Here is a 25,259-nt window from a genome sequence, read left to right on the forward strand (position 1 = left end):
CTGACCAAAGTCACCAAACAGTTTTCTGTAAAGAAAGTTTGGTGAAACAAATAGTTGCATCTCCTTGGCGTATTATTCATGCACATCACATATACTCAGTAGTAAAATTTTCAAATCCTGGTTCGTAAGTACACTTCCGCCCTTTTAATGCATGGATTCTTTTCAAAATAAAATCCTGGTCCATGAAAAATCCATTGAACTTGGTAAATCTCATTTGCATACGTATATGGACTTGGAAAATACAGCAACCGAGTTACACTTCGTAAGTGAAGGAAAAGCATGAAAAAAAAATTGTGTATAAGTTATAATTCAATATATAGAAAACATATGACATGTTCCAAAAAATTCAAATAAAAATGTATAATTTAAAATAAAAATGCACGTTGTGTCTGCAACAATAACAAGCATAAATTTGTGGAATAATGTCTCCAATGAAAAGGTATTTTGAAGATAGTGAACTTGTCTACAAAAGAGGTTTCGAGTCACACAATGTATCTAGATGGGGGAATCAACATTGGAGATCCGTGGATATAGTAGAGTTTTTTATTTTTATTTTTTGAGAACGGATATAGTAGAGGTTATAGCCGGCTGTTTTTGAAAGTAAATCATTTGTTTTTGAGAATTTCCTATTTGACACTAGAAAAATGACTCGTTTCTTTCTTGGCCCTCGAATTTTTTTCCCTTTCTTATTTGACGCTGACTTCAGCTTTCATTCCTAAATTGACACTCTGTTCGATTTTTCATCCGAACACCGTTAAATTCCATGTGAAAAGACTATTTTGCCCTCGAAGAATGTGGGCCCCATTGCAACCGCCCTTCTCCTTCCTCCCTCCCCTCTCTCATGGCCTAAACAGCCCTGGGTGTCCCTGTGCAGCACCGTCGGCCTGCTTGCTGTCATCGCGCACCCCATCCGCCATCCTTGTGCAGCGTCGTGCCATAGCCGAGCCGAGCCCCCAAAACCGAAGCATAGTTGGCCCCCACCGTCGTCGTGCACCCAGCCCGCCCCGATCATTGTCCTCATGCTCCTGTCGCTGCGGACCGCTCGCCCCGGTCACCTTCCCTATGCCGCTATAGCCGTGCGGGGTGGCAAGAGTCGCCCGGTTGCGAGATTGGCGGAGCTTGAGGACACAGATGAGGTGGAGCAGGGCCGCAGTGGACGGCCTCCATTAGGGCGAAGCTCATCCTCGACACCATCAGGGCCTGGCAAAGCTCGGCCTCAGCACAGTGGGTGGAGGCGGCCCACTAGCCCAGGTTGCCGTCGCCGGATGAGGCTGGGCAAGCCATGCCTGGGCCACCGCCGTGGGGTACGACGGCGTGGGGGGAGGTGTAGGGTGGCGCGTCAGCCGGCGTGGGGGAGGACGGGTAGCTGCGGCTGGGGGTACGGTGCGGTGCCGGGAGTGCAGCGTGGGTGACGGCCGGTGCAGCCAAGGAGAAGGGTGGTTGCGATGGGACCCACGTTGTTCCAGGGGCAGTGATGGGCCCACTTTGTTCAATGGGCAAAATGGTCTTTTCACAGGGTAATTAACGGTGGTCGAGTGGAAAATTGAATAGTGTCAATTTGTGAATGAAAGTTGAAGTTACTGTCGAGGAAAAATTTTCAAGAGACAAAGAAGGAATGGGTCATTTTTCTGGTATCAAATAGGGAATCGTGTCTTTGTGTTTTTATGGCAAAGGATTTTTGCGTTGGTGCCACGTGGCAAATGCTATGGACTGGAGCTAAAACTTTTGGAATTGCTCTGCGTCCCTTCGATCGCGGCGACCATATACATAGGTAGAGAAGTTGTCACAATGACACCAAGTAATTAATTTATCCATCGCCTCCGATCTCAAATCTGAGCCAAACTTTGTCAATGGAAATCACTACTAGATCACCCACAGATGCATGCTGCTGAGAGCTTTCTTGCTGTCCCACCAGTCAGCGAGTCATGCTACCAATCTGAAATCATACGAGTTTAATTTTCTACTATCTCGATCGGCAGCCCGATCGTCGGTCCATGCGTCTCCAATTAAGGTGGCGTCAGCGAGGGACGGGCGTGAGGACGAAGAGCTTGCACGAGTGCGGCTCCACCGCCGCCGTGAGGCTGCCGGCGAACTTCCCCGGGAGCGTCTCGTGCTGCACATGCAGATGAAGCACAAACAGATCAGATATAGCCACACACACACACACACACACACGGCGCAATTACTACAGCCTAGTAATTTGATGCCCAGCAGCTGGCCGGAGCAATGCATGCGTACCTTCCAGACGTCCCTGGCCTCGACGGCGACGCCGGGGCGGATCCCGACGTCCGGCCAGGCCGCGGTGATGGAGGCGGAGCGCGCTGCGCCACGGTTCAGCAGCAGCACCGCCTGCCTGTGCCGGCTGAGCCGCCCAGTCCATACCTGCAGACAAACAGCAGAGGCTTGAGTTTTCCTTTCCTCAGCGCTAATAATTAAGAAGATTTCTGCCCGAGATGTGTTCCTGACGATTTTCGTTAGAGGCATTTTGTATTGTATGTGTACCTCAAGATCGTTGCCGTAATCCCTCACTTTCTTCCCCTGGATACCGAGCCGGTCTGCGCCAAATTGTTATAGTAGTACACACGATGAAAAATGCGCGAGTAGAAAGAACTGAACGCTTCAGCTGATGTGAAAAATTGCTGACAAGAAGAGATGGCGTCCAGTACAGTTCTGAACCTTGGTTGATCGCGATGACCTCTGCATTGGAGAGGATCCCCAGCGTCTCCTTGGAGATGCTCGTCACGTCGCACCCGATTATCAGAGGAGCCTGTCGAATATCGACGCCATGCACATAAATGCCCGGCACGTTCAGTAATTCTGAACATATTGGCAGACAGAGGTCCTTTTGAGCCTAGAAATTATGGCAAGGTCAGTTGGTCACCTTGGCGACGGCCCACAAGCTGAAGTGCACGACGTACTCGTCGTAGGTCATCCCTCCGTTGCCAACCTCCAGCATGTCAGGGTCTGCGCACGTAGCATACAATGATCAGGCTCAGATGACATGGAAAAGGCTCCATCGATTTCCATTCAGGCGGATGCATGGAGATACAAGATGTGAGCGAACAAGCAAGCAAATTAAACTGACCGTTCCAGCCGCGGGGCTTGGCGTACTGGGCGAAGGCGTCGTTACGGTCGATGTTGTCCAGCATGCTGCAAGCACTCGCTCGCAAGAACCACAACGACCCGATCAGCCCGTCAGTTGCTCGCTCCTACTGATCTAGTGATCCGACGGGCGTCGTCGTCACTTACCCTGTCCATGTGTCGTTGATGTCGCCGGTGGTCCTCCAGCTGTTGCCGGACGTGGCGCCCCATTTCGCCACCTCCATGTAGCCCCTGATGCATCGATCGATCCACAAGGTTAACTATGCATGAGGCACAAACCAAGCAGAAGTAAAAAGAACACACAAATTAAAGAAGAGGAAAGGATGTCGGTAGGACCATTCGCAGAGGGAGAAGAAGATTGGGCGGCCGGAGTCCTTGAGCGCGCGAGACATCCTCGGAAACCTGCATCACAGTTTGCAGGTGGTATTCATCTGAAACAAGAACGCTGCAATTCTTCAGCGTTCGGGTTACAGGAATGCGCAGATGAAACAGGATTGAACCTCTCGGTTTCAGGCGTGCCGTCCCTGTAGCAGTTGTCATACTTCAAGTAGTCAACATCCTGCACACGCACCATCGTGCTCTCATCACAGTTCAGCAGAAAATCAAGTGAAGTAGCGACTTAAGAAGCAGTAGCTTCAGAATAAGTAGCTATATGTGCTATCTGAACCAAGTAGCCTGAACTCTGAACATTTGCGGCATTATTTTGTACCCATGACGCGAAGGTCTTGGCGTCTGTGTCCTCGTGGCCCAGGGATCCAGGCATCCTGTCGCTGCAAGTTCTCGTCCTGAAGATTGGATTGTTCGTGTCATATCGTATCCTCGCATCATATACTTTTGGGTTCTCGAAGTTTTTTCAGCCTACACAAATCAACTGTGCTATACTACTTGGGAAAAGAGAGAAAGAAAACGTACCCAGCTGACGAGTAGAGGCCAAGCTTAAGCCCCTTGCTGTGAACATAATCCGCCAGGGCCTTGATCCCAGATGGGAACGTCTTGGGATTAGCGGTCATGTAGCCCTGTCAGCAAGTCAATTGCATGCTGGCTAAGATAGTCTGTTTGTTGTAGGTTGCAGTTAAACTGATCGTGCTGGATGTCCAGTGTTGAGTTCAAGAATTAACTGCAAACTAAAGTCACTGACGAAGAGCTGGGGTAGCACTACTGGCATGGTTATACCTCTTTGGTTCTTTGGTCATCTGCCCAGCAGTCATCTGCAACCGAGAAGGCAGTGTCATCTGTCAGTAACTTTGGCCACTCTGATAACCGACGGCGTACGGAGCTGTGCATATGAATATATGATCTGTGCTAATGCCGCGCAAACAGAGTAAGCAGAGACCGCACCTAGGTTGACGTACGTGTAGCCTGCCTTGGCAAGGCCGGTGGCGACGAGCGCGTCCGCTGTCGGTCCAAGGAATTGAGAGCGTCAGTCAGCATCAGCATCATCAGAAACTAGTGATTCAGATACGAGTTGAGAGCCTTTTCTCTGACCGGTGCTCCGGATGACCGTCTCGTTGATGTCGCACTGGAAGTGGTTCCAGCTGTTCCACCTGAGGAAGCGAGGACGGGAGATGATAAATCATCAGTAAAGAAAAAAGAAAAGCGCCGAGAAGCTCAGTTCGCAACGCCATGCCCCCATGCGCATCAGCGTATCTGAATGCTGGAGAGGAGGATTCGTCGTGAGTCGTCACCCCATCTGCGGCGTGAGGCCGAGCCCGTTGTCGAGGAGGCCGCGCCGGGCGCCGCTGGCGGTGGGCAGCAGCGGCCGCGCGTCGGCGGCGGCGGCGAGGCAGCAAGCGGCCGTCAGCAGCAGCAGCAGGAGGAGGAGGACGGCCGTTGGACGACTCGGACGCCGCCGCGCGACAGGGCACCACCGGGCCTCGCGGGGCGCCATCCTTCCGCGTCGCCTCGCCTCAGCAGCCTGCCTCTGCGTGCGTGCGCCGGATGGGGTGGTGGTCCGACCGATCGCTGATGGAGGACTCGGGAGCCCGTGACGGATATACGATATGCCGCAGCGGGGCGAGACGCGGCCGCTGCCCTTTTTGTCCGAAGCGTGACGCGGCCGCGGCCGCTACACTGCTAGACGTAGCGTAGCGGTGCGCTTTCGGTTTCGGGTACGTGCTCCTCTTCTTGTTTTCGTGCATGCGTAGCGCACCATGTCAGCACGCTCAGGCTTTATTTGCACCGAGAGGAGACGTGCGTGGGAATCGCTCAGCCCAGATAAAAAGCCGTGACGCACGGCCGACATCTGATTGTGGAGGGCAGGCGCGCAGCGGATTGTTTCTGTTTTGGGTGTACTGCGCAGGGCGTGCCGGTCCCTGCATTGCTACCGTGCTATTGGCACTCCAATCACCATCCTCCTCTTACGGTCTTACCCCTACCCAGGCTTACTACTCGTTCTACAAGCCGATCCAAAGATTCCACAACAACAAACATGGCGCCGACAACGCTCGCGAGCTTTGGGAATCCTTTTGTCACGCCACCTCCTATCTTGCCGTCTCAGCCGTAGGTGGGGCAACAAAATCAGAAACCACGGCTCGGCGTCGGCGTAGGGACAAGCCGTATGTCGGTACGTGCCGTCAAATTTTCTCCAGACAACACATAAGGCGCGCCCCCATACCGCAATAATGCGATTCGGGTTTTGGAACCGACAGTTTCGCCACGACTGCCTGTCAATGGCAACAGCTTGTCTAGGCAAAAATACAAAGTGACAGTACAAGCACACTACAAATGAATCGCACCCAGCTTTCATCAGTTTTAGCTGAATGATTGGATGAACAATTATTGCACAACGTTGGTCGCTGGCAACGATACGGCCATGTAAACGAAGATAACTGCCGCACGCCAATGATTTTTTTTTGGATCGTCGGCACCACTCGAGATTCAACACCCATCGATCGTATTATTAATGCAACATCTCCAGTCCAATGGACGCACACGACACTCAAACATTGTGTTTGTGTATTACATTTTCATTTCCCCTCCTCAGGAAGCTCATTACATATAGGTAGAGGGGCGACTAAAAGCATTGCATTATTGTCTTCAGCGCGCTTCATATTGGACAACTATACACAAGAAACAAAACATTTAGTAAGAAACTGTACAAGCGAAAAAAGATAAAGTGAAATGCAAATCAAATTGAGCTTATCAACAATCATATCAAACTTTGCACGCAATTCAGCTACTGTTTCCAGAGTAAGTTATTCCTTTCCTAACGTTGCTCTATGTTTGTCAAACCATAAAGGACGAGGTACAGGAATTGTCGTTTCCATATTTCAGTATTTATAGCAACACCAAATTCAACAAGGCAGCCTAACCATTACAAAGTGTCTAAAAGATCAGATGCATGTGTTAAACATGGATAGTGAGCGACATTTCACTGCATTTCAGCAGTAACATCAGTAATGTTGCTACAGGATACATGCGGTCCTGCTTGTCCCAACATTTTGCCACATGACACCACAACCACACCTTTATGTTAACCCTATGTCCCCACTAAAAAAGTTAACTGCATACAATCCACTTGATCTATGGCTTTGACAAGAAGACAGGCTACAATCTTCTTCCTATCACAAGGGTAATCCCTTCTAAACCATTAGGTTCAGGTATCGCAGTGCAACTATGGCATAGCCCCAAATATATGTTTCAAAGGACTTGCAGGCTGCAGCTATGGGCTAACTTTCAATTATGTAAGATTGGGGAGGATTTTTTTTTTATTGGGTGAGAACCATATAAGATATATCAATAGCTACTGTGTCAAATAATGCATACATGTTTATAAGGGCTTACAGTTGGTCATATTTCAATTTGTTGATGACTAGACTCTTGGACACAATTAAGCTAACATTATCAACTGTGACAATAACTAAATCAATCATTACTTTGAATGCACACATTGTGAGTTTATTTCTTCTTTTTTTTAAAAAAAACACACATAAGGGTAAGACATAGCTATAAAGAACATCAGATCATACTAGGCTGCTAGCTGCATGACAACTTCATTCCCATTCTGTAATGATTGTAATAAGATAAATTGGTACACACGAAGAAAGAGCCACAGTTTTCTGTTAGTGCAAAGGTACCAGAAATGTTTAGAACCTTAGCACAATGTCCTACAAAACCTCATTCTACTACTTGAGTCAAAGTGTAGCACTGCAGACTGTAAAATGTTTAACTCACTAAGTTTGTATATCAGAAGCCCTACTAAGGTCAAGACAAAGATACAGTATGCTAGCAATGTAATCTGAATTTTGAAGAACAGAAACTAAAACAGTGAAGAATGCGGCAAATAAAGTTATATCCATATTTTCCCTTTCTTTAGGATACATAAGAAGGTAGGCATAGAAAAAACAAATGCATCACATCTTACAGAATATACAAGGGTCAAGGGAGGGGATTAAAGCAGCACAGAGTCTACCAGAAGATCAGACCATACAGAACTTGTATACTCTAGTACCACAATATTAACTAATGAAAATCTAAGACCCTTTTAGAAAACTAGCCAGTGTCTTTTAAACAGAAGCAAATACATATCATATCCATTAACATCAAGTTATGCAAAGGTCTCACTGCGGTTGATTGCCTCAGCTTGTTTCACTTATTCCAATATGAAAAATGGATAAGAAAGGTAACTAACTGATGTATCAGCAGAAGGGAGAAACAATTGGCCCTTGAATATGGATGTTCAGCATTCAACACACGATACTCACGTTAACTTGCCTTGTAGAAAGAATACAATAATTGGTGCCCTACATTTTCTTTTCTATGTACATATATGCTCATCCAAACTAGCAGCTAATGCCCTCTCTTTTTTAATGCATATAGACTTGAAGACATTTAAGTTACTTGGTTTCTAAAAGAATGAAATGAGAAGTCATAACATGACAAAACCGAGATACCCTCTAAAATTGTAATGGACACGGGAAAGCTAGAAAGATCAATACTCAGAAAACTAGATCATAAATGGCATCAATGCTCTACAACCACCATGTAAGAAGTGCGATGATACAGCTAACAGAGACTTGAAAGTAATGTTCTAAAAAGAAGCCTAGCTGAGTAAATAGCCAGTCAATAGTGGCCTAATTTGTTAGAAGTGAAACTGGGTCTTCGGCAATTAACTTGTATACTCGAGTAAACCAAGCTCGTTAATCAGCTAACATCTATTCCATTATACGACAGTACTTTTAAAAACATTTCTGTGACATTGCCGTCAGCATATATTCGGCACTTGATACTCATCTGCCCCAAGTAACTGATTCACACTGTGACGGCTAACAACAAATGCCAAGACAAACCACAAAAGTATAGGATGTTTTAAAGTATGTAGGTTGCTTATCATCAGCATTTGGTCTTTAGATTTACTGATAGCATTGTTTGCTCTACCTCAATCTATGCAATGGGAACACAAGCAATCATATATTGGAGCTGAAAAGAGAAGGAATGATGTGGCCTTACTGCGGCGGGTTCGCTTCTTGTAGAGGATGCGGTATCCACATTCACGGCACTGGATGACATCTCCTGGCTTCAGGGTGTTCTCAGCTCCGCAATCTGAAGCAGAACATTAAATTTTCAAATCAAACAAACGAAAGAGAAATCCTCTTCATCCTTATTCTGCCAAAGAAAGGACTGAGGAAAATAGTGGAGACGAGAAATTCAAAACTAAACACTACAAGTCACAGGAAAGCAGAACAGGCCGGTAGCCGCTAGAACGCCCAATTTCAGGATCAATCTCAACTTGAACCCTCGATTCAGCAGCGGATCACAGGAATGGGGGACAAAAAACCGAAGCCGCGGCTCCAGAGAGGAATCGAATAATCCTAGCCTAGAGAGGCCCCTGCTTGCTGCTGCGCTAGAGAAAGGTCAACCGTCGCGAGGCCGGCGTGACCGAAGTCCGAGAACGAATCGAAGGTGCGGATGGTGATAGGGGGCGAGAGGATTACCTCCGCAGAGGTAGCTGACGGGCTCCGGCTGCTGCGGGTCCATGGGTCGGGCGATCTAGGGTTTCCGGCGGCGGGGATGGTGGGTGGAGAAGGGAGGACCGGAGGAGGGTTTGGGGTTTCTTCCTTCTCAACAGCCGTCGCCGTGCACGGAACGGAGGTCCAGCCGTCATAGTCCTAACCGACCTAGCAACCAAAGAGCGTCTGGGCTTGCGTCATTGTTAGATTGGGCCTCCAAGTCATCACTTTTCTCTGCTCACCAGAGCTCGGCCCAACATAATTTTCTCAATATCGGCCCGGCCCAACATCTGTGGCGGCTAAACTGCTCTTCAGTTTCACGCGCATGTGTTATTTTGGTGGCAACTGATTGTGATCGCCGATCTAGTGATCTACGACGCTGTTCACACCAGTCAGTAGTCGCCGAGTTCGTCGAGACGCCACATCGCTGGGCTTCCGCCCGAACCCTTGCTAGCATCCTGGCAGAGTGCGGTTTGGCAGTTTCCATCAACAAAAAAAAACAACAACAAGAAGAAGCGATCAGACAGTTTCCATCCCAACCCTTGCGAGCATTATGGGTAGTCCGTCTGCGGCGGCTCGCCGGCGGCACCCCCCGGCCACATCAAGATCAGTCTACGAGAGCACTCTGAGCGGTCGCTCGGATACTTGATTCCAGGGTGGAAGATCGTCGATGGGGTCTGTCGTCAGCTCGGCGGCGAACGGCGTCGGCACGTTCGTCGGGAACGCCCTGGGGGCGCCGTTCAGGGCTCTCTTCGGCGCGTCCTGCGAGTAAGTCCATCCTGACGAGACATCGCGGATCGGGATCAGTACAGCAGTTAGGCCGTTCCATTTTATTGCAATTAGCAACCAGGAGCGGTGAAATCACGCTGCTCTATTGTTCGTTAATAGATTGTTGATGGCCGGTTTTCACTTGTTTTCTTGTCTGTCAAAAGGGGCGTTTGCTCGGGGACATTTGACCTGCCCTGCTTCATCGAGCACCTCTGCTTCTCAAGCTTGGCCAGGCTCGTCGCGGTTCTCGCCGTCACCTACGTCGGTGAGTCATCGTCATGCGCATCGAATTTGTATATGATTTTATAAGCCACGTGTACGCGCATCGGATTTGCATGAGAATGCCTTTGTTCGCACAGTGCTGTTCTTCGGGTATCTCCTGTGCAAGCTAGGCATCGTCAAGTGCGTGGCCAAGAACGCCTTCAAGATGGTGTGGAAGCCCTGCTCGGCATGCTGCCGCGCGCTCGGCGGCGCGTGCTGCCACCTCTGGCGGAAGGTGCGCGACACCAAGCGCGTCTACCGTGGCCGACAACGCGGCCGGCGGCGGGACGTCGAGCTGGGGGACCTCAGCACGAGCAGGAGCAGCTACGACACGGGCTCATCCTCCTCCTCCGACGACTACGACGGTGATGACCGCCGCGGGGGCGTCACGACGGCCGGCAGGTCGAGGGGGAAGTCGTCGTCGGTGCGGGAGAAGAGGAAGGAGAGGATTCGGCAGTCCCTGCGCCTGAAGAGGGTCAACTCTAAGGTGGAGCACGCTGCGAGAGTAAGCCAGGGGAGTGGACGGCGGCACCGCCACTCGACCGGGCCGAGGGGAACGGAGGTGCCGTCCGCCATGTCGTCCCTGCGCGTGCATGGCTTTGGGTCGGCAGCGCGTGACCACTCGCGTGTGCACCGCCGCACATGAAAGTTGAGCCACGGCAGCTAGACACAATAATAAGTGAGCAATCAAAGTATCCCAACGATTTCGCATTCTGAGATCGTTCTCTGGCTGATGCAGTAATAGTTAACCTGATATAATTATTGATCATTCCGCGGTAACTGTCCGTATAATTTTGATGAAAAAAAAAATCAAAATTCGCCCCTATAGCTCAGTGGTAGAGCGTCAGCCTCGTTTACTAAAGGTCTGTAGTTCGATCCTGCTAGGTGGCAGATTTTTGTTTATTTTCTGTTTTCATATGCTCCGCAAATAGTTTTTTTTTTCTATTTTTATATGCGGTGCAAATAGTTTTCAGAGAGACAATTCATGATTATGCAATCTTTGTAAATAATTTTCCAAAGAATCTATTCACGATTATGCAATGGTTTATATGTTCTGCAAATGGTTTTTATTCCATGATGGGTTTAGACAAAAATGGTTCATGGTAATATGTCAAAGGCCACAATCTCAATAGTGTCACTAGTAGAGAATTGGCTTTCCATGCGCCCCCTTTTATCCCGGTTTAAAGTTGGCCCGGACAAAAGGTTCACCAACCGGGACTAAAACTCGGTCACTGGTGGGGGACTCACCAACCGGAACCTTTTATCCCGGTTGCAAAGGCTAGTGGGAAAAAAAGATTCTGAGAGGTCTTTTATCCCGGTTGGTAACACCAACCGGGATAAAAGACTCCCCTTTTATCCCGGTTCCCCTTTTATCATGAACCATTTATCCCGGGATAAAAGGGTCCCCAACGAGGTGACTGGAAGGTGACTGGAAGAGGAGATCCTTTTATCCTGGTTGGTGTTTCCAACCGGGATAAAAGGGTCCCCCACGAGTTAATACAAAAGGATAGCATCCCCTACATAGTCAGATGTGTTGTGTAGGTGGGATGGCAAGGAAGCTACGCGCGAGGCTGGAGGTTGTGGGTTCGAATCCCACGAACCGCGCACGCGCATATTTCGCGTGAAAAATCGCGTGACTTGTGACGTGTGACTTGCGACTTGCGCGTGTGGGAGGCCTGCCTGGGAGCTCGGGATAAAAGGGGTATTACCAACCGGGATAAAAGGGGGTCTTTTGTCCCGGTTGAGTGACTCGGGATAAAAGACCCCCCCTTTTGTCCCGGTTAGTTTATCCCGGATGGATTTTCGGGATATTTGCACCCTACCAACCGGGACTAAAGCCCAAATCTCTACTAGTGTGTGCACATGGATAGAAATAGAGCAAAGTGATGATGATAGAGAAAAAAAAGGAATTTTTTATCATGGCATGCCTATGTTTGAATTATGTCCAATTTGTCTATCAATGGTCAAGTATAATGGTGCCAGTAGCAAGTAAATACAATCTGAATCTCTACTGTTACCGTTCGTCTTTAAGAGTTCAAAGCTCATAAAAGTTGACGTAAGTGAAAATCCATACCTGCATAATGATCTAAAACACTATCAGATCAAGATTAAAATCAACGCATATAAGTGCAAATCAGTCCCAACACAAACGTGACAATATATATACAGTATATCGTCAGCCTGAGACAGCCCACCACATCCTTGTTGACTGTCGGTATTCTAGACGGATTTGGTCCATGGTGGCCTCCTTGATCTCCTACAATCAATTCAACCCGAACCAGTGGGCACACACATCAACTGTCAAGGAGTGGTGGACACACATGGGCGCCATGCCGGGAGTTCCTCGAAAAGGACTGCGGTCCCTCCTCCTGCTCGTCTGCTGGCAGTTGTGGCTCGAAAGAAACGCTAGAACGTTCCAAAGAACCGAGCGTCATGCCCATGCTCTGCTATCGCAGATTAGGGACGAAGCCTGTACCTGGAAGAGTGCCGGCATGAAACACATGGCAGCCTTACTTGAGGGGGTATAGCCTTATACGGTATACGTAGTATAGGCGGGCGCCTTGCTGGCGTCGAGTTTCCTTTATCCTTGTATTTAAAATAAACATGTAAATCTCTTCTATATTAATAGAAATGGCACAGTCCGTGCTGTTCGTTAAAAAAAAAATATATACAGTATATCAACCATACATCTCGCTGTGGGGGCTACATTGTGCATATCTGGTGAAATTTGCATAAATGTTGGAAATAGTGCAAAAATTCATGAAAGCTAGATTTTGATATGATCTTTTGATAAATTTGCATAATTTTTCTAACATTCGTGCTATTTTTATTTAATATGCACTTTATATGTCAACACATGCTTTGATATATATGCATAGAAGCCCTTGTTGGGGATCTGCCTGAGTTCAAAGTTTCCAACACTAGGCCTGCACAAGTTACCCCGGTGAGTGTAACGCAAATGCTTCTGGGCATGCTGTTATATGAAGGTTGCCTTTTTCCTTCTTTTAATGGTGGCTGGTGCATACGCTTACAATATGAAGCCTGTAGCAGCGGAGCCCTTATGCATGGGTGAATAAAATCGAACTGGAGACATTTATTTTTGGATAAAGTACCCTTCATTTGAAAGGCCGCTACATATTATTTGCAGCGACTCACAAAGATCTAATCGCAAGTAAACTACACCAGTAAAAGCCAACAAGTTCATAGAATGCGATCCAAATTCTATATGCTGGCATAATTTTTGGTTAGGATAATGGTCCACTTGACCCTAAGCAGGATCGTGCGTATTTTTTTTTACAAATTACAATCTCATGGGATCCTACCTTTAGGACTGTGTCTGTGTGATACTACTCTGGAATTTTCATATCGTATCATATCAACTCCATAGGATTTGCCAAATGATCGGACGCCACGGTCCATATCGCGATCTCGACAACCTTTTACCATGCATACTACCGCGACAGCTCAACCCCAAAAATGCCAGGCGCCAGGGCCCTCGGCGTTTTATTTCAGCCTGCAAAAACCTCAGACCAATGGATTCAGCGCCGAGCCGAGCAGGAACTGGTGCCGTGGGCCCGGCCCCGGCATGAAGATCCTGCCGGCCCCACCCGCATCGCAAGAACCAGAACCCGGCGTGACGTGGCAGCGTGAGGTAGTACGGTCCGTGCACTGCCGCGTACGGTGCGAAGCTGCCGCGCGCCCACCTGAGGCCGGGGATAGCGATCGATCCCATCGTGGCAGGACATGATGAGATCCCCCACTATCACCGCGCAACCCCAGTCCATTGAATGCATGTGGCCAGCAGGTCCGATCCGGCTGCCCCGCGCCCGCCGGGCAGCCGCACGGCCGCGCGACAGCCTTGCTCGGCGCCGGGGAGGCAGAGCTCGCTGCCGAACGAGCAGGGGGGGGCGCCGGCCGCGATCCCGCACCCGGATCACGGCGCAGGCCGTGCGCGGGGGCCGGGGGCCGCAGGCACAGGAGGACGCCGCTGCTGGCACGGACACTCACCGATCCACCCCTGACCGCCCCGGCCGCGTGAGATCGCCATCCTGCCGCGATCCTGCCATGATCCGTCCGTGCCGTATACGAGGGGATACGCGCGATCCCGGCACCGTAGCCTCTGAGGAGGAAAGGATACGGCGCGGCGGGGAATCGGATCGGATATAATCATCCGCGCCCGCATCGCGATCTCTGATCCCCGATCCGACGACCGTCCGGTTGCCATATTCGCCTCCGATCCGCCATCCTTCTCTGCCCCGTATAAATAACGCCGCCCTGGTCCGGGGTTTGCCTGTAGCCCTCGTCATCTCGCACAGCCATACTACAAGTCATACTCGATGGAACAGGCCTCGTCGAAGCCGGAAGTGACGATGGGCGGTGGGAGCCGCCGCGACGGCCACGGGGAGGAGAGGAAGGAGAGGAGCGGTGCGGCCAAGGGCGGCGGCAGGGTTGTGCCCGTCGACGACGACGACGCGGAGGAGGTTGTGGAGCCGTGCGTAATCGCCGTGGACGACAGCTCCGTCGACCGCGCCATCGTCACTGCGCTGCTCCGCCGCTCCAAGTACAGAGGTCCGCAGGCGGCGTACTACCGTGTGCCACGTTTTCAGTTTTTTCTTTCCTTTTGCGTTTCGTTTTACAGAACAAAAAAAAAATAATCTGCGGTTCTGTTGATGCAGTCACGGCTGTGGACAGTGGGAAGAGGGCGCTGGAGATACTGGGCTCGGTACGTATTCTGTCAGCACTTGTTTCGTTGACTGACGGACGGACAAAACAGAATGGCTTCAATCTTGTGTCTTTCGCTGAACATTGGTGGCTAAATGTTTTGTTGGCATGTATTTAGGAACCGAACGTGAGCATGATCATCACGGACTACTGGATGCCGGAGATGACTGGCTACGACCTGCTCAAGAAGGTCAAGGTAATCAAGCATTGACTTGGATATACATTTCTTGATATGCGTCGCAAATGGCATCCTCACGCGCATTACGCCTGACATAATATGCATCTTTCTAACCAGGAATCGTCGGAGCTCAAGCAGATCCCGGTGGTGATCATGTCCTCCGAGAACGTGCCAACACGGATCAGCAGGTCTGCTTCTGAACCAACCAATGTGTTTTTCAATCCTTGATGTCCCCTTGTTCATGAAAAATACAAACTAATGCAAGATAATGACGATCTGAATTCCTGTCCATTATATATTTCAGGTGCTTGGAAGAAGGTGCTGAGGACTTCCTGCTCAAGCCTGTCAGGCCGTCGGACATCTCCCGCATAACCACCCGGATGCTACTGCACTGAGCTCTGCTTGGATCAGTGGCCACCGCAGTCAATCGCATTGTTATTAGTAGTGTTTTGCAGTAATAGAACTCGAGTAAATTTAGAATAGCTATTAGTTTGCACGATGTGTAATGCAGTTGGGGAATGCTCCTGCTCCTTAATTAAATAGCTTTGGGTTATCTTTGGGTGTCATTCTCGGAAACTAGTAGCAGCAATTAGCTGTAGGATTCCAGTAGCGAGTTTCTTCTTTCCCTAAGATTTGAGATGTGTAACCAGTGCATGAATCTTTTTGTTTAAAGTAGGATTACGGTGCCTGATCCTTTTGCCACCACTAGTAAGTTTTGTTTTCTATCTGTGTCCATCCGAGTTTGATGTCTTGATCCGTATCCTGTGATTAACTTCTTTTTAATCTCTGAATGATTTGATGCAATCTTCGTGATGTTATTATATATTTGGCCCAAATGCCCGTGCGTTGCTACGGTAAAATGTGATTGTATTTTCTAAACCTCGTGTATTTTTATATTTCTACTACTATATTTTATTATAACGGATCTATATATTTGCTAGAAAATCAATATAATTTTGACTTAACATATGTTTTCTACTCGTACTTACTATACTTTTTATACTTTTTATTTAAGCAAGTGATAACCATTCTAATTTTAATCTTAGAGGATTATATAAGCGAACCCGCAACATAGTGGATTACCGTTATTTCAACCCGCCACCTTTTGATGAAAATGTGTAGCCCTGTACAAATAATCGTGTTACAAAAACTACGTCCTTCTTAATAACCTAAGCATTCGATGTTCTATATAATAGTGTTACTTGTCCTTTCAATTTCAAAGCATGATCTTGACCTGCTAAATCAATTGCAACTGAATATATGCCAAGATTCTCATGCAGCTGATGCTTAGTGATCTAGCAATTCATATTGTAAAAAACTATGTTTGGCATATGACCAGATGTTTACACTTCACACTGTCAAAATTGGAAATACCATCACAAATGCATCAGCTGCTTCTGTTATTCCTAGGAGCAAGTAGCTCCGGTCAATTGTGCAGTGTTGTGCAAAAGGCTCTTCCACATCGCCTATGTCCATGACTATTCGATCTGATGCATCGGTTATCCTCTCATACACGACATGGTACTATAAGTTCCGTCTTTTAGGGAAGCAATGAAAGTGTTGTTACCTATCACTTTGCTTAAAATTCTATTTATGTACTCTATAGTTTCTCCGCACGCACATGGGTAAAATAGGCAGTCAAGAAAAAAAATGAGTTCTTCGCTCGTCAGCATGGATGATTAGTAGACAGACATTTTTAAAAAAAAATAGTGCACCGATAAGTATTTTATGAACATAAACTGCATTCAGCCAATTGTACAGGAGCATTTATATATTGGATGAACCGTTAAAAGCCAACATTGACCAGTGACCATAAGCATATCGGGATCCAAAAGCAACAGAAACCTACTTATAGAGCTAACTCCTTGGGGGCTCCTTATCAAAAACTCCTTGGGTGCATGCAGTAGATAACTATGGGTCTTCAGCATCTTAGCTAGGGGACAAGATGGTACAAAAGATGAAACGAAGGTTCAGCAGCGGCTGGTAAGTGGCCGATTTCTTGTCAAAATTACTGAAGCATGAAGTACACCAAGTATCAGACTTTGGATTTGCCTTTTCCTTTTGCGGTGTGAGTGAAACGAGTCTTCTTCGTTTTCTTGTTCTTTCTGCCAGAATCGCCATCTGAGTCGTCATCACTACTATTGTCAGACTTGTCATTTGATTTCTTCCGGAACCCGATCCATATACATATTCCTTGGCCTTCTGTTTGGTCCTTTCTTCTGTAAATTCATCTTCAATCTTTGGTTTCCATATGAAAATGGACCTGCAAGGACCATCTTGTGAGTTGTGGGAGGGGAAAAAAAGATCTAGCACTGGATAGTGATATTGGGCACTAATACATCGATAGGCCTACCTTGAGCTTCCTGTTGCCAGGATGTCATCTTGCGGGTGTAGCTTGTTCACTGGGCTGATTGTTGTTATGTCAGGATCCATCACCTCTGAAGTGTATGTCAGTGAGGAATTGCTAGGCTACAGTAGCATCTTAAACCTCTTGGTCCAGGTGTTGCAATACCAAGACAGGTTCTTTTGGCACTTTCAGAATGATTTGGTTCTGATCCCAGCCAGCTCTTTCCATTTGCTCGAGGAAGTCAGTAAATCCATGCTCCAATGCTAGAATGCTATCCTCTAGCCAAGAGAAAATCTCATCCTGGTTTTTTCCCATTTTTTTGAAGCCAATGTGCCTGCCAGAGGCTTCTCAGGACAGACATGCTGTTTGCCGCCTCCTGAAAATAAGTGAAGCAGATACATGATATGCATTTGTTGATCTGATGGACAGCTATTTATATGGCATTTTCAGCAGTAAATCACTTGAATGCAACAAGAAATGTTGGCTCTCTTGATCCAAACTGCTCAACAAAGAGAACATACTTCTCATTCTTGTACAACTTCAATGGTCTATTCACCTGGCAGCCAAAAGCTCCGCCTCGAAATCCGATGCCCGCACCTCAGCTCCCCACAAGCGCGTCAGATCTCCACCCAAATTTCCTCGAACCGATTGATCGCCGCAGCATCGACCACGAAATCCTACCTGTATTGCCCCACCGACCCAAGACGCGAGCCACCCGCCGGCCCACGCGCACGGAACCTCAGGACCGCGGGAGGGGAGGAGGGGCAGACCTGCGCAGCGCTGGTGGATGGGCGCGACTGGCCTGCGGACGCTGAGGCCAACGCGGAAGAGGCCACCGCCGCCCGGCCGACCTCGCTGCCGAGGCCGCGCGGGGCGCCCCGCTCCGGCCGCCGCTCGTGTTTCCAAGGAAGGAGAAGCTTTTTCCCTTTAACCCCCTCTCTTCCCTCCCTTTTCCACCCGAGGCCTTTCTCTCTTCAGAATTTGGACTGCGGGTTGATTTCATGAAACGTCAGAGCTTTTTTTTGCAAAATTAGGGCGACGTACGAAAATCCTGGCAGAGACGTTGCTTGCTTTAATAATAGGTATAGATAGATATGTTACGCCCATACTCTTGGGGATACCTTTAGGTTGCCAGGAGACCAGCTGACGCGTCAGATAGTACTTCTCGTCGAGAATCTGCTAGCGAACTTGATAGCTCAAGTCATCATCAAGCCTACCGTCGCGTTCAAAGAAGGCGTGACGTTTGTATTTAGCTCCTGGGTTTGCGTCGCAGACGACGCCGGAAATTTCCACTGCCACATTGCGCCAGTCCAGAGAAGAAGCTCCCGATTCACTCGATGGAGAAGTTTTAGATGTGACATTACATATTTTAATAAGAATTAATTATTGTCGCAAGCATACGACTCATAATGAAATAAAGAAATAGGAGCTGTTCAATTTTTCCAAAGAACAGAAAGAGTAAGAACTTATTATTAAATATATAGAACATAGATGGAACACAAAATACAAATCAGCTCATCTGATTTTAGGTAGATATTATTTCATATAGTTTTTTGAGAGTAGGGTACAGAGCGAGAGAGTGCCACTAGTTTACAATGTTGCGAAAGTACTTACTCCATAATAGGATAGAGTTTATAGATGTCCATGCAGCCCGCAGCCCGTTAGCCCGGCACGGAGTCCGTTTTTTTGGCCCGAATGTAGCCCGGCCTGGCACGAAGTTTTTCGGACCCATGCTGGCCCGGCTCGGTAACTCGTGCCGGGCGTGGGCCACCATCCTGGCACGACGGGTGGCCCAGCCCAGCACGAGTTTTAGAGGTCAGCCCGAGCCAGCCCGTTAACTCCTTCAAAGGCTTTATCTCCAACTCCAACCAGTCAGCTCCTCTCCGTTCCAGCCTTATCCAATCCTCTCCGTTCGTCTCCTCACCTCCCCAGGCTCCCATTGACCCCTCCGGCCTCCGGCGACCACCTCCCCTCCGGCCTCCGACGACCGTCTCCCCCGCCTCCCCTCCAAGCTCCAGGATATGCCTCCCCAGCTCCCCTACAGCCTTCCTCTGGGCTCCGGCGATGTGCCATGGCGAGGGGGTGAGCGGGCGGCGCCGGCGCGCAGGGACGGGGCCACCGCTCCAGTCTCCACCTCTCCTCCCCTACGCCGCCGCCACCACTCCGCCTGACCTACCCTTCGCCGCCGGCTCCGCTTCCCTCCGGCCAAAAGGTGAGCTACCTCCCTCTGCCCCTCCCGGTGGCTGGCGCGGCGGCACCCTTGCTTATGCGGCTGCGACGACGAGCAAGCAAGCAGTGGCGACGGTGGCGGCGCGCAGGAGCAAGCAAGAGGCAGCGTGCAGGGGGCAGCTCGTTGAGCAGGAGGCGACGGCGGTCACAGTGGTGCACAGTCAGCAAGCTGTGAGGGCCCACCGTGCCTCGGGGGGGGGGGGGGGGCGGGGGCGAAGGCAGCCATGCTTTACAGGCCAGCCCGGCACGAAAAAGGCACTGCGGGCCCATGCTTGGGCCATCGGTGCAGCCCGTGGGCTGGCACGGCATGGCACGAAAACTAACGGGCCTTGCTGGGCCCGTGCCGGATCGGGCCGGGTGGCCCGGATGGACAACTTTGATAGAGTTAGCTGCCTCAACTCACGCAGCCGATGCTTCCATAATGCCAAATCAGCAGCCACAACAAGGAAGATGTGGTTCTCATAGGCACGATAGAGTTGTTAAAAGACTAGTCATCTCGGCCCTTCCAGTTGTGTTCCACAGCAAGGTGGGGATGATTGGCGAGCAGACGCGGCGGTCCTCCACTTGTAAAAGGCCATGTAACCCCAGTGGACGTGCAACAAGTCAAGGTACGGCACAACACAGGGCCACCCATTGGTCCAGAGGCACCTGACGCGCGGGCATCGTAGCAGAAGATGGTCTTGGTCTTCATGCACACATCATAGTATGCACATCGAAGCAAGATGGATTTTAGTTAGCCTGGATATGGATTACGAGTACCAAAAGGCATAGTCAAAGGAAAGGACAGGGAACATGTGGCTGTGGTGTCGCTTTTGCCCAAGGGAGGAAAGAGGCATCACTACACGGGCTGCCGAGCGCCGAGCATGGCGTTGAAGAAAGTCGCGACCAGGAACTTAATGACCGAATTGGTGGCTGACTTTTTCGGTGCGGCTATTTCAGTTTTCGTCAGGGTAATTCGGTTCGGTTTTCGATCATCGGTTAATTATGCTCACCCCATCGGTTTCTGTCAGGTTAGATGAATGGAACAACTTCTTTGATGGGCTGAATACTTGCTTTGGGCTTGCAGACTGAATTGGCACAGCCTGTTTTGTTGGGTCGGCCATTTAATTCGGCCGAAACTGAGATAAATTATATTGGTACGAAGGCAAATAGTATGTAGGTTCTTATAATTTTTAAGAAGAATGAGGTCATACCGGTAAAGCTTTTGAAATGTAGATCTAATTATGATGAGTACAAAGGGCTCATTAGCAGTACATACACCAAATACATTTGCCAACTAGGTGGGCCATACTAGATGGCCAGGCCCATCAGATGATTACTTGATTTACTCATATAGTAAACGATTACCGAACATGAGATCTTCTATGCTTATATGCTAGGAATTTGTTTCAACGATGTCGTACTTAAACCATTAGAGTTTTCGTGTAACCTGGAAATTTTGGATCTTGTGTGACGCATGCACAGAGGTGTTGTACTGTTGCGTAAAATGTAGCCTTGGCATAACCATTCGAATGGATTCTGCATCGTACATAAACCATCAGTGTTTTCATGTAAACCAAGAATTTTGGATTGTCTGTGCCGCATGCACAGAGGTGTTGCTTGGCGTAACCATTCGAATTGATTCTTTATGAAGATAACATGGAATGTAACTACGAGACCTGACGACGTAACCCGTGCGAATGAGAGTAAAAACGACAGCCTCCGGCGGTGGCACCCCACCACCAACCTATCGGACATTGACCGATCGACGGTGGAGTTTCCTTGGCCCAACAATTTTAGCAGAGTCCCGCCGATTCTTGGATGACATCCAGGATCAATTATCCTGGATTGGCCGTGATTAGTACAAAGTTCCGCCGGTGACCATGCAGATGCACTCATTGGTGACATCAATGAAGGATAGGGGATACTAAGAGACCGCGGCTGTACAATGATGTTGCTACCCTCGTTGGTTTCTCCATTCCTTTACGCGACACTGAAAAGATGGTGCCACGTGTCACAACAGGATACGCTTAGCCAACCTTTACGGGACTTTATGCCAACTGCACTGAAGAAAGCCTCCACTTCTATGGACTAGCTTGCCAAATCCATTGTAGTCGATTATTAAAAGAAATTTAGATTTTTGCCACCGCAAACGACGGGCTTCGCAAAATCACCAATGCACACATAGGTTTCGCATAACCACCACTTAAAATATCGACGCTTTGTTTTGTTTGCCATTTTCTCCCATTTATTGATTTTGCATTTTTCAAGGCAGTGAATGGACCAGATTGCCCCTAAGCCCTTTGACTTATCTGGCTGGACTACCAGATTGCATATGCTGCTTTGGAATGTTTGAACTACCATGGAGGCTCAGGTATAGTGAAGGAACCTAAGAGAGTGCCCCTTATGACTGGATTTCAATGGGTACAGAAAAATCTTGAGAATAGTAATGATTGCTATGATATGTTTATGTTCCACCGACTGCATGCTTCTTTTGTCAATGAGTATGGCTTGCAAGCAAGTAGAGGAATTTGTACCATGGATGCATTAGGAATATTTTTATGGGTATGTGGTGCACCACGATCTTTTATGCAAGTCAAAAATAAGTTTGGACACTCACTAGAGACTATCAGTAGGAAGTTTGGAGAGGTACTGGATAGTATCAATAGCATGGCTGGTGGCATTATAAAACCAAAAGATCCTCACTTTACAACAACTCATTCTAGGATTTGGGATAACTCAAGGTTTTAGCTCCATTTTAAGGATTGTATTAGTGCAATTGATGGAACACACATACCTGTTATGATCCCATTGAGTGAACAACCATAATACTTTGGTCGATATGGTTATGCATCACAAAATGTAATGGCGGTGTGCGAATTTGATATAAGATTCATATTTTTTGTCACCTATTGGCCTGGTTCAGTTCATGACACTCATGTATTGCTAGATACTTTGGAAACATACAATCAATAATTTCCACACCTCCCAGAAGGGAAGTATTATCTTGTTGATTCGAGATATCCTAAGAAAGATGGGTATCTAGCCCCTTACAAGGGTCTAAGGTACCATGTATCTGAATGGCAACATGGGAGACAACTAGTGGACTTCAAAGAGGTGTTTAACCATGCACATTCGTCCCTTCGAAATGTGATCGAGCGTTGTTTTGGTGTTCTAAAGATGAAGTGGCGCATTCTTTTGAGCTTGCTTGCCTATCCCATCAACAAGCAAGCTAAAATCATATCTGCAGTTATGGCTCTTCACAATTTCATAAGGGATAGTGCTATACATGATGCTGATTTTGAAAACTATGTTCATGATAATGATAGTCAAGATGGCGCAAGTATTGCTCATGATGGGAGTGCTTCAGCAGATGACACTGATATGGGTGCTTTGCAGGATTCCATTGCTCCGGCTTTAGTAGCACGATTGCTCATATAGTTGCTTTTGTTATTTTGGACGTACGAGGAGAGATTGTAATAGGCTCTAGTAATGACAATTGATGCCTTAATTAAAAATTAATGAACCTATAATATCAAAAATTAATGCTTTTATCAATTAAACAAGGTATTATCACCCTCAGTGGCATACATGCCATTACACACTCAGCACAAATAATCTCCTAACAGAAAATCAGGTTGCCAAATACTCTGCTTTTCTACCAGCAGATTATGTGGATAGCAGCTTTTGAGGGTAGCTAGATTTCCAAAGAATTGTTATTCAGAAAAGCTGAAACAAATAGGCCCCGAATCAATTGGATAAAATCGATGTGGTATCTGTCGCCACTGGCGGGTAGTTCGCCGGCGCCCGCCCACCTATCGCTGACTGCCGTCCACTCGCCTGTCCGTCTTCCTATGCACCGGCTGACGGCCACCGTCCGCCTACTGGCCGCTTGCTCGCTGGCCGCCGCTGCTGTTGTAGGCAAGGAGCGCGGCGCAGATGCACATGGATGGCGCGAGGGAGCACCATGTTGTCTGGGTGCGCGATGGTGCCCGGCAACTAGTGCCTGCTTCGGCAGCCTGAAGCCCAGGTACAGGGCATGAAGGAAGTTGTTCTGAAGGGATAGCTTTGCAGAGGAAATTGAAGGCTGCGACCAGGAGCGGACCCAGCAACGTCGTGCGCCCTGACACAGGCTAAATAACGTGGGCCATGTAGCTTTGTGTCAAATCCTAGGATAGTGCAGGCTTCTTGGACCTTTATTTTAAGCTCTTTTACGTTGCACAACGGTAGTATAGAGTATAATTTATTTTTTTATAGGTAAAATTGGAATTAGCACGTCATAGGAATTTTTTTTGGCGACTCTGTTCTCCCCGCACCGCCGCCATCTCCCCACGCGTCGCCAATTTTTTCGCGAATCTGTTTCCCCGCGCGCCGCCAGTCCACGCGCAGTCCCCCGCCCGCACGCCGCCCCTCCACCGCCGGCACGCCGCCCAGTCGGTCGCGTCCCCACGTGCCGCCAGTCCACCCGCCGCCATGTCCCCACGCGCCACCAGTCCCCCGCCCGCACGCCGCGCCTCCAGACGGCCAGCTGCAAGAAGCTCACACCAAGAACCCTTCTCCTGATCTCCTCCCCATCCTCCTCGTCGCACCGTCGCCATTGTTGCTTCCTCGCTGCAACGCGGCGTCGATCACGAAGATGCTTCTGCTGAGGGCGCCGACGCGAACGGCGTACGCGAAGGTGGACGCGGAGGCGGCGCGGCAGCTCAGGGCGCAGTACCTGATCCAGAAGGTGCTGGAGGAGAAGAGCCCGGCGGCGCGGTCCCGGCCGCCGGCGCTGGTGCGGGTGAAGGCGAGGATCGGCGTGCGGCTGAAGAAGCTCAGGCTCGCCATCCGGAGCGTCAGGGTGCGGGCGTGCCGGACCCTGCAGAGGCACCTCAGGAACCTGAGGAAGCTCATCGCGCTCGGAGGTCAGCAGGGATCAGGGGGAGGCTTCTTGATGATGCCTCGCTTTCTGAAAGAAAGAAAGTCCCATGTTTTTTTTTGTTTTTTTTTTCGTGTTCTTGTGTGGATCAAAGCAATGGCTGATAACATCTGAGCTTTTGCTGAGAGGTTTGGGATCACAATCTGTATCTGTTTAATTAGGTGGTGGAAGGGATCATATACATACAAAAAAATGTGTAATAGTAGTAGGAATCAAGCAATGCCACTGTTCAAGTTTTGCATTTTTATGCCTTGCGGTGTTCTGGAATCCTGCTCTGCCAGTTCAGCAGAAGTCAGCGATTTGTTATTTCTCCACCTTTATAATATAGTTTTTGCTAGTTTCTGGTACATTGTATCATGGTCTGATCAATCTTTTTCAATAATCCAGCAATCTCTGTATCCAAGCATCCTCCTTTTCTGGATCTGCTTTTTTTTTGTGTGTTTTTGTGTGTAAGTGAACTCTGCAGTATGGTTTGCTATCCACGCTGATCTGGAGCAGGATTGACATGATCGATAAAAAAAAGCTCTCACCTTACCTACTCTTCTTCTATGCAACTCCAAATCTTCAGTTATTTACTTGGCTGGTCTGGGGTGGCCAGCGGCAGCGGCAGCAGGAGTACTAGCGATCAGATAGTTCTCTAGTGCACGATAGTCACTTAGGTTGAATCATTTTCTGTATAGTTGCCGAGTGAGTCGTTGAACAGTGTGCGTACGCCCTGGATGACTCGCGTTGTAAATCAAATGATCTAATTTTTTCTTAATACAAAGATAAGCAGCTCTACTGCGTGTTCTCGAAAAAAAATTA

At 48.6% G+C, this 25,259-nt stretch overlaps 3 protein-coding genes across 3 annotated transcripts; 1 reads left to right on the forward strand and 2 right to left on the reverse strand.

Annotated features, from left to right (window-relative positions):
* Positions 1-1,780: 1,780 nt before the first annotated feature.
* Positions 1,781-5,271, reverse strand: LOC117845185 (alpha-galactosidase). Its single transcript, XM_034726129.2, has 15 exons — positions 4,788-5,271; positions 4,588-4,646; positions 4,441-4,497; positions 4,276-4,310; positions 4,015-4,118; positions 3,812-3,887; positions 3,603-3,661; positions 3,439-3,504; positions 3,250-3,333; positions 3,086-3,150; positions 2,882-2,964; positions 2,677-2,767; positions 2,503-2,555; positions 2,239-2,382; positions 1,781-2,113 (listed from the first exon to the last, which is right to left on the reverse strand). The coding sequence occupies exons 1-15, from the start codon at positions 4,988-4,990 to the stop codon at positions 2,018-2,020; spliced, it is 1,275 nt and encodes a 424-aa protein (XP_034582020.1). The 5' UTR covers positions 4,991-5,271; the 3' UTR covers positions 1,781-2,017.
* Positions 5,272-5,975: 704 nt separating this feature from the next.
* Positions 5,976-9,197, reverse strand: LOC140222044 (DNA-directed RNA polymerases II, IV and V subunit 12). The gene is made up of 3 exons (XM_072292120.1): positions 9,036-9,197; positions 8,551-8,643; positions 5,976-6,161 (listed from the first exon to the last, which is right to left on the reverse strand). Exons 1-3 carry the CDS (start codon positions 9,076-9,078, stop codon positions 6,139-6,141), a joined length of 159 nt encoding a protein of 52 aa, XP_072148221.1. The 5' UTR covers positions 9,079-9,197; the 3' UTR covers positions 5,976-6,138.
* Positions 9,198-13,975: 4,778 nt separating this feature from the next.
* On the forward strand, positions 13,976-15,687 carry LOC117845373 (two-component response regulator ORR5). Its single transcript, XM_034726399.2, has 5 exons — positions 13,976-14,648; positions 14,756-14,802; positions 14,920-14,997; positions 15,097-15,167; positions 15,284-15,687. The coding sequence occupies exons 1-5, from the start codon at positions 14,417-14,419 to the stop codon at positions 15,372-15,374; spliced, it is 519 nt and encodes a 172-aa protein (XP_034582290.1). The 5' UTR covers positions 13,976-14,416; the 3' UTR covers positions 15,375-15,687.
* The last annotated feature ends 9,572 nt before the right edge of the window (positions 15,688-25,259 follow it).

The sequence above is a fragment of the Setaria viridis genome, chromosome 2, assembly GCF_005286985.2.
Source record: "Setaria viridis chromosome 2, Setaria_viridis_v4.0, whole genome shotgun sequence".
Classification (NCBI taxonomy): domain Eukaryota; kingdom Viridiplantae; phylum Streptophyta; class Magnoliopsida; order Poales; family Poaceae; genus Setaria; species Setaria viridis.

What these genes read in the sequence shown, in the direction of transcription:
- LOC117845185 (XM_034726129.2), bottom strand. Translation starts at nt 4,990, where the DNA reads ATGGCGCCCCGCGAGGCCCGGTGGTGCCCTGTCGCGCGGCGGCGTCCG. An exon ending in GGCCTCACGCCGCAGATGGG is followed by an intron (nt 4,647 to 4,787) that starts GTGACGACTCAC and finishes TCGCTTCCTCAG; the next exon opens with GTGGAACAGCTGGAACCACT. An exon ending in CTACACGTACGTCAACCTAG is followed by an intron (nt 4,311 to 4,440) that starts GTGCGGTCTCTG and finishes TCTCGGTTGCAG; the next exon opens with ATGACTGCTGGGCAGATGAC.
- LOC140222044 (XM_072292120.1), bottom strand. Translation starts at nt 9,078, where the DNA reads ATGGACCCGCAGCAGCCGGAGCCCGTCAGCTACCTCTGCGGAG. An exon ending in CGTCAGCTACCTCTGCGGAG is followed by an intron (nt 8,644 to 9,035) that starts GTAATCCTCTCG and finishes GTTCTGCTTCAG; the next exon opens with ATTGCGGAGCTGAGAACACC. An exon ending in CAAGAAGCGAACCCGCCGCA is followed by an intron (nt 6,162 to 8,550) that starts GTAAGGCCACAT and finishes TCTTGTGTATAG; the next exon opens with TTGTCCAATATGAAGCGCGC.
- LOC117845373 (XM_034726399.2), top strand. Translation starts at nt 14,417, where the DNA reads ATGGAACAGGCCTCGTCGAAGCCGGAAGTGACGATGGGCGGTGGGAGC. An exon ending in CCGCCGCTCCAAGTACAGAG is followed by an intron (nt 14,649 to 14,755) that starts GTCCGCAGGCGG and finishes CTGTTGATGCAG; the next exon opens with TCACGGCTGTGGACAGTGGG. An exon ending in ACCTGCTCAAGAAGGTCAAG is followed by an intron (nt 14,998 to 15,096) that starts GTAATCAAGCAT and finishes CTTTCTAACCAG; the next exon opens with GAATCGTCGGAGCTCAAGCA.